The sequence below is a fragment of the Carassius auratus genome, chromosome 22 (genome assembly GCF_003368295.1).
Source record: "Carassius auratus strain Wakin chromosome 22, ASM336829v1, whole genome shotgun sequence".
NCBI lineage: Eukaryota > Metazoa > Chordata > Actinopteri > Cypriniformes > Cyprinidae > Carassius > Carassius auratus.
Genome location: NC_039264.1, coordinates 19,331,684 through 19,339,919, shown reverse-complemented (window position 1 = coordinate 19,339,919; position 8,236 = coordinate 19,331,684). Strand labels below are relative to the sequence as shown.

The 8,236-nt window shown below is 39.5% G+C and overlaps 1 protein-coding gene across 1 annotated transcript; it reads left to right on the top strand.

Moving 5' to 3' along the window:
- The first annotated feature begins 412 nt into the window (after positions 1–412).
- On the top strand, positions 413–4,472 carry LOC113040673 (uncharacterized). The gene is made up of 8 exons (XM_026198952.1): positions 413–1,088; positions 1,489–1,836; positions 1,921–2,148; positions 2,220–2,540; positions 3,227–3,436; positions 3,536–3,626; positions 3,707–3,758; positions 3,857–4,472. The coding sequence occupies exons 1-8, from the start codon at positions 1,043–1,045 to the stop codon at positions 3,878–3,880; spliced, it is 1,320 nt and encodes a 439-aa protein (XP_026054737.1). The 5' UTR covers positions 413–1,042; the 3' UTR covers positions 3,881–4,472.
- Positions 4,473–8,236: the final 3,764 nt, after the last annotated feature.

Below are 8,236 nucleotides of genomic sequence, written 5' to 3'. Positions count from 1 at the left end.
GTGTGAATTTCGGCATTAAACTGATTGAGATTGAGGAAGTTGTACTTTTACATGTGGATTATAATTTTTGGGAACCGAGTTATAAATTGTAACCATTAATCTCCAAGTACAGTGTCCCTGGGAAGGCCAAACAAAGAAAATAACAGCGTTTCGAGACATGGCGACAAACACAACTCTTCCTTCTTCTCCGTGGGAGCGCAACAAGGCCACGCCCCCTTTTTGTGTATTCATGTGGGTGGAGGTTAGTCAAAAAACTGTTTTAGTGACATCATTACTGCATGATGTAGAGGTATATAGTCCAAATTGGTCATTTGATGGAAGCGAATTCTCTTAAATAAAATATCTCGCTTGGCATTGAGGCTCGAATTTTACTGATATTATTTATACTCTAACAACAACATTACACACTAACTAAAGTTTAAAACATGGGATCATGAAGAACGGGACCTTTAAAGCAAGTCCACTGCTCAAAAACCAACACCAACACAGCAATAGTTCACCCTAAAAAAGAAAATCTGCTGAAAATGTCTGTTTAGATTTTGTGAAATTACTTGTAGAAAATAAATTATTAACAGAAAACAATGAAAATCTTGAGGTTTAATTTAAAGAGCTCAGGTAATGTAACCGCTCATACTGAATTCCTCAGTTGAGTTTGACGTAAACATTTTCTCAAGCGTAGGCATCTTAAAAAGTAACTTAGTTTCCTCTAGTGTGTCAAAAATAAAGAGGAAGGAAACACGATGCACAGAAAATTAGCAACAGCTTCTACAACAGAAGGTAAAAAAATAAAAATAAAAATAAAACGTCAGAGAACAACAGGGACGTAATTAAAATTTTTAATTGAATTGAAAATGTAATCTTAAGTAAAATGAGACTATATTCATGTAGCATGGGGTAGCATGAATGATGATATCAGAATAATTAATCAGTAAACTGTAATGTCCCTTCAAGTGAGTCATAGTGAAACTGTAGGTGTCTTTATTCAGGTTGAGCAGCTGTCTTTCATTGAAGCCTATGTGTGAATTTACACAAAGTGAAGATCATGAACTCCAGACTCTCATCGTTGATTCTGCTGCTGCTCATTCCAGGTCTGAACATTATTGTGTTATTATTTTTATCTTTGTAATGTTTTGTTTTAAATGTGGCTCTTTGACATGTTTTAAGAGTCGTTATCTTGATAGATTTTGATCATTGCTCTGTGTTTTCAAGCTGTTAAAATAATTTAAAGTCAGTTGAACTGTCCAGTCGAGCTGAATGTCAGTCTGAATGTTCCTCTAACAGGATTTTCTGTTCATACATTAAAAAAATTAATGCATATAGATACATTTAAAACAGACGTTTTGACAGTATTTAAAACCGAACTAAATTCAGTAACATGGTTGAATGGATGTGGACAACAGATGTGTCATGCACTGTTGCTTTAGTAATATTAGCTAGTATGAACACTGTTCCTAAAACATCTCTATAATGAAAAGTTTCCTTGTTCAGGGCCTGCAACACTGGACCAGCTCTCTGTGACTTGCAGTCAAAAGAGTATTTGTGCTGCGAAGGGGTCAGAAGTGACACTGAGCTGCTTTAACTACAACATCGAAATGAAAACTGGGTTCTGGTTCAGCAAGAAACAAAGTACAAACTGGAGAAAAAATAATGAACCTGAAGATTTGACTTTAGACTCAGACTACTCAGGACGGGTGAAGCAGATGGTCACAAACTACCATTCAACACTCACAATATCAGACGTGAGAGAGAGAGACTCTGGACAATATCAGCTCATGTTCATCATGAAGGATGGAGTTAAACATCTCAGCTCAGCAGCCGTTAATCTAACAGTCACAGGTGAATCTGAGTCCAGATTCGGGTCACTTCAGTTGTTTTTATTTGACTTGTGATGAAGTTTTCTTAAGTGTTACATTAACTCAGTCCTGCAGGTGAAGATGAATCCTGTGTTTATAGAAAGAGACACGTCAGATAAGAGAGTAAAGCTGACCTGTGCCTCTTCCTGCACCTCTGGAGTTTCTTATAACTGGATGAAGGACGGACAGGATTTAGAAACAGAGTCCCGCGATATAACTGTGTCAATCAGCCCATATGCTGACAAATATTTCTGTTTTATTTATCCAGACCCCCAACATACATCCTCTTATCTGTGTGAGTGTTAAGTAATACACTGTTTGACCAAATGTGTAAATTTTGCGTATTAATAATCGGCGTCTCTTCAGGTGTTTCTCCGAGCGGCTGCTGGGATGTGACTTACTCCTCTAGAAGAGTCTGTGCTTTAATTGGCTCAACAGTAGACATTTCCTGCTCATACTCACATCCTTCTGGTCATACTGTAAATAAAACATTCTGGCATTACGGTCGGCCTGGTGACTTCAAGGATCTGCGTGAGGAGCATCAGTTTACTGGTCGTGTGGAGTATGTGGGGAACAAACTGAGAATCAAAGAGCTCAAGAGCATCGACTCTGGAGAATATCGATTCAGGTTCATCACTGACTCAGACCAATACTCAGGATCACCTGGAGTCACTCTTACTGTTACAGGTAACCGATGATGATGAAAGAGTTTTTGTTTTTATGTCAGCCACTGCATTTTAATCATGATCCAAACAAAGAGGCTACCTACAAGAGCAGTTTCTTATTCAAATTAGAATAGATCAAATTAAATGAGATGTAATTTCAAAATCTGAAGCAAAAACAGAATGGTCTGACTGTAGTTTAGCAAAAAAAAAAAAACATCTACAGGAATCAAATAAAGTAGATGGGCTGCATGAGCCCGGGTGCCGGAGCATAAATAGCTGCACACTGCTCTGGGTGTGTGTTCACAGTGTGTGTGTGTGTTCACTGCTGTGTGTGTGTACTTTTGATGGGTTAAATTAGCCAACAATTTTCCAGGTTTTTCATGATGCATGCAAACCCTGCCAGTGTTTGGTTCTCTGTCTTATTTACTGGCCTCTTACCTTCTACATACGTGAACTTGAGGCCAGGGCTAAAGAAACAATGATGCAGAAGTAGGCGTTGATCTTCTTCTGCAGAGGCTGTCCTTTTCAAACTGTGATATACTGAGGAGGAAATATGAAAATAACCCCGTCCCCCCAAACACACACACACATACACAAAAGGGACAGCTTGGTTTCAGTAAAAGCTGTTTTTTTTTAACCTACTTATTTTCTATGTCAGTCAAATTCAGTGTTAGGCTCAGCTTGACTTATTACAATTGTGTTTTTCAGATACACAAGTGACAAGGAGCCCGTCCACTGTCTCAGGAGAAGTAAAAGTGATATTAAACTGTTTAACTAAATGCACTCTGAACAACAAACATACTTACATCTGGTACAAGAACGGACGACAGGTAACAGATGGATTCACTAAAGTCAACAAGCTGTACCTGGACTCAGTCAGCGATGAAGAGCTTCAACAGTATTCCTGTGCTGTAGGAGGTAACACATCTCTCATGATACATATGCTTCAGTGTGAAATGTGTGCAACATTCAGGCGGTTTCTCTGAAAGTCATGAATCACTTCTTTGTGTTGTGAAGATTCAGTGAACAGCACAGCGTTTAGCCATTATACCGTCACTCTGCTAGTGTTTTTACCTCAGTTTCTCACAATAGCAGCTCTGTGGATGTGGTGAGTAAATTATCTAATTGCACAACATATATTGAAATTAATTCAGATTATAAGAATGTAAATGAATTATGATTCAACAGGTATTTCATCAAAATCTCCTTTCATAACCAAACTGAAAGCAAAAACAAAGAGGTGAGAAATCATTGATATACAGAATCTGCAATAATATTTGAAATGCATTGCTACAAAACTGATTCTAAATATTTTTAATAATCTTCTTTTTGTCTCAGATTCAGATGTTCCAGATGTCTTAATCTATAACTGCTGATTGTCCATCAGAGCTGCTGGAGTGATGTCATTGTGTTCTTTCAGTGACATCATCACCCAGCAACAGTCAGAAGTAACATTCCAGTGATGTCATCAATGACTACTTTTCACAAATGAACAAAACTAAAACAAAACTAAATGACTGTCCAGGTTTTATATTTCAGTAGATAACTGTAACCACAGTAATGATGACTGTTATTGTGGAAAAATAATTCTAGGTTACACTTTATAATACTGTTCCGTCATAAATGAATAACTACACACACACACACACAAACAAACAGCAACAATGAAAAAAACATATTGTGTTTTCTTGAAATTTAAATTCAAGCAGGGCTATGATCTGTTTAAACAGCTCTGTAGACTTGGAAGAGTTACTTCTGTGATTTCCTGAAAAGGCAGCACCACCCATTGGTCAAGAAAAAAAAAAAATCTGTTTATAACTAGTAGTATAATAAATAAGATGTTCTGAAAGTGATCTGACAGCTTGGAGACAGCGACATCTAGTGAACTGTCCTTGTTTGCTCCAAATCTCTCTTTTGCTGGACTCTCATCTTGGTTTGTCTGTTCGGCTGCAGACCCAGCTGAATTCAATTCAATTCAATTCAAGTTTATTTGTATAGCGCTTTTTACAAAATAAATCGTTACAAAGCAACTTTACAGAAAATTTGGTTTCTACAATATTTAGTAGTAGCTAGTAGTTTGTGCACATTTGACAGGATTTTAGAAAAAATAATAATAATAATACAAGACGTAGTCAGCTAGACGATGAACTATCAATATTATTAAGTTATTATATGATTCAGTCACACATTTAGCAATAATTGTTAGTTCTGTTTGTTGATTCAAGGTTAGCATCATCTGGGGTCCCCTGAGGGTCAGCATCATCTCTTCTCAGGTGTTCTGGATCCAGACTGGAGCTTGTTTAAATCCTAGTTACCACGGGATGTAAATCCCGTGGCAAAACATAGAAACAAAATACAGACATCATTAGCATAGCTGCTGATCCAACAAAGTAAAATTAGTTTAACCCAAGCTAATGAATAAAAATGCAACTTTGAACAGATGCAACTACACTCACAATTAAAAAGAAACATTATTCGAATGCTTGGCGAAAGAGATGTGTTTTTAATCTAGATTTAAACAGAGAGAGTGTGTCTGAACCCCGAACATTATCAGGAAGGCTATTCCAGAGTTTGGGAGCCAAATGTGAGAAAGCTCTACCTCCTTTAGTGGACTTTGCTATCCTAGGAACGACCAAAAGTCCAGCGTTTTGTGACCTTAGGGTGCGTGATGGATTGTAACGTGGTAGAAGGCTAGTTAGGTACGCTGGAGCTAAACCATTTAGGGCCTTATAGGTAAGTAATGATAATTTGTAACTGATACGGAACTTAATAGGTAGCCAGTGCAGAGACTGTAAAATTGGGGTAATATGATCATATTTTCTTGACCTCATAAGGACTCTAGCTGCTGCATTTTGGACGACCTGTAGCTTGTTTATTGAAGAAGCAGGACAACCACCTAGAAGTGCATTACAATAGTCCAGTCTAGAGGTCATGAATGCATGAACTAGCTTTTCTGCATCAGAAACAGATAACATGTTTCGTAGCTTGGCAATGTTTCAAAGATGGAAGAATGCAGTTTTTGTAACATTGGAAATATGATTTTCAAAAGACAAATTGCTGTCTAATATAACACCCAGATTTCTGACTGTAGAGGAAGTAACAGTACATCCGTCTAGTTGCAGATTGTAATCTACAAGATTCTGTGTAGTGTTTTTTGGTCCAATAATTAGTATCTCTGTCTTATCCGAATTTAATTGGAGAAAATTGTGTGTCATCCAATCTTTTACATTTTTAACACACTCTGTTAGCTTAGATAATTGGGAAGTTTCATCTGGTCTCGTTGAGATATATAGCTGAGTATCATCAGCATAACAGTGGAAGCTAATTCCGTATTTTCTAATAATATTACCAAGGGGCAACATATATATTGAAAATAGAAGGGGACCTAGGACGGATCCTTGTGGCACTCCATATTTTACTGATGATAAATGAGATGACTCCCCATTTAAGTAAACAAAATGGTAGCGATCGGACAGGTAGGATCTAAACCATCTTAGAGCCTGCCCTTGAATACCTGTATAGTTTTGTAATCGATCTATGAAATGGCGCCGCAGTGTGTGGCTCGCCGTTTACCTTTGCTGGGATTATTGCTAATTTGCCTGTTTCTACTGCTTGTCACTCGAAATGTGTCACCGTTGCTGGTGTATGACCGCCTGACTTTGTTAAGTATATGTAACTCTGTGGAGAAAGTGCCGATCTATGGCTCTGTTGGTCAGTCAGCCACGCTGCCGCCTTTCATCGCGTCCATACCTGCCTATCTATGGCGTGAACCCTGCCTGCCACTCCGCAGAAATCGCCGCAGGAAACGCGGGAAGAGAGGCGGAATACGTGTCAGGCTCAGAGCGTACCTGACATCATCCTCCACCTGCGATCGGGGTCATCCGTGTTTTGGGTCGTCAGCTGGGTTCATCGGCTGCAATGTGCGTTCTTTGGCATGCAATTACCGGTGGCTCCGGTCGATTGTACCGGGCTCCGAGTGCCCATCTCCCCGCTACTGGAACAGGAAGCGCTCCTCCAAGCGAGGCTGCGTGCTTGGGAATCTCCGCCCGCTCAGTCGTGCTTCCCAACGGACTGAAAGGCGCTCAATTCACATGGCGCTGATCAACACTAGGTCACTTACAAATAAGACTTTTATATTGAATGACTATTTTATGACAAACGCTCTGGACTTTTTGTTGTTGACGGAAACATGGTTGAAACCAGGTGATGACAGCGCCTTCTCGGAGCTCCTCCCCCCTGGCTGCTCTTTCTACAACTCCCCACGAGTGTCAGGTCGAGGCGGTGGGCTGGCCACGCTCTTCAAAAATGAGTACAGATGCCGGTTACTACCTGCACTTGTCTATAATAGTTTTGAACTTCAGCTGTTTGTGGCTGATCTAGATTATCCTGTATTGTTTGCAGTTATTTATCGCCCACCAAAGCCAAACAAAGATTTTATGCACGAGTTCTCTGAGTTTTTAGCTGATGTTGTTCCTAAATATGATAAGCTTTTGGTTTGTGGGGATTTCAATATCCATGTGTGTTGTCCCTCAAACCCACTTGCTCATGATTTTAAAACTCTTTTAAGTTCTTTTGGCTTAAATCAATGTGTGGAAGGTCCGACACATCAACTTGGCCACACGTTGGATCTCATTATTTCACACGGGCTCTCAGTTTCACTTGAAGAAATAACAGAATCTGGTATCTCAGATCACTTCCCCATTAGATTTGAGATCAGTTTTCCACCACCCACTAGTAAACCTGTCTCCTCAGCCTCTAGGCGCCGCTGCATCACACCCTCTGTAGGTGTAGAGTTTGCTTCTGTGTTTATGGGCTCACAGTTTTATGCTATGAATGGTCTGGTCTCTCCTTCATCCCCAGATAATATTCTTTCTGTGTTTCTCTCCACAAGCACTGAAATTCTAGACTCTATTGCCCCTTTTCGGACTAAATCTATTAAACCTAAGGTGGATCCTTGGCTAAATGACACCACAAGGGCCCTTAGGCAACACTGTAGGCAAGCCGAACGAAAGTGGAAAAAGGACAAATTATTTTCTTCACTAGGTTTATTAAGAGACAGCCTAGCCACATACCAGAAGGCTGTGAAGGCGGCGAAGATGCACTATCTTTCTTCAGTCATAAATAGCAGTTGTCATGAACCTAGAGTTTTATTTAATACCATTAACTCTGTGTTGAATCCATGCACCTCTGATCCGACAGAGGTTTCAGTTAGTACATGTGAGAAATTTCTTGGTTATTTTACGGACAAAGTAGCAGCTGTCAGGCAAAACTGCAGTGCTAATTTTAACGTGTTTGTACCTGCTGCTCCGGTGCTTTCTGCTGTTTTTGAGGATTTTAAGCCAGTTTCACTTACACTGCTTTCTGAGGTAGTGCAGCACATGAAACCCACCAACTGTCCGTTAGACATTGTCCCAGCCAGGATAGTGAAAGAAGTTTTTAATACCGCCATTGGGTCAAGTTTACTCACTTTAATTAATTTGTGTCTTAGTCTAGGTTGTGTCCCAGCTGCATTTAAACATGCTGTGGTCAGGCCCCTACTTAAGAAACCAAATCTTGACCCTTCAGTGTTATCTAACTTTAGACCAGTTTCTCATCTGCCTTTTCTGTCAAAGGTTTTGGAAAAAGTTGTTTTTATACAGTTACAAGCCTTTATGCAGAAAAATTCTGTCCTCGAAAAATTTCAGTCTGGTTTTAGATCACGTCACAGTACCGAGTCTG

What these genes read in the sequence shown, in the direction of transcription:
- LOC113040673 (XM_026198952.1), top strand. Translation starts at nt 1,043, where the DNA reads ATGAACTCCAGACTCTCATCGTTGATTCTGCTGCTGCTCATTCCAG. An exon ending in CGTTAATCTAACAGTCACAG is followed by an intron (nt 1,837 to 1,920) that starts GTGAATCTGAGT and finishes ACATTAACTCAG; the next exon opens with TCCTGCAGGTGAAGATGAAT. An exon ending in GTATTCCTGTGCTGTAGGAG is followed by an intron (nt 3,437 to 3,535) that starts GTAACACATCTC and finishes TGTGTTGTGAAG; the next exon opens with ATTCAGTGAACAGCACAGCG.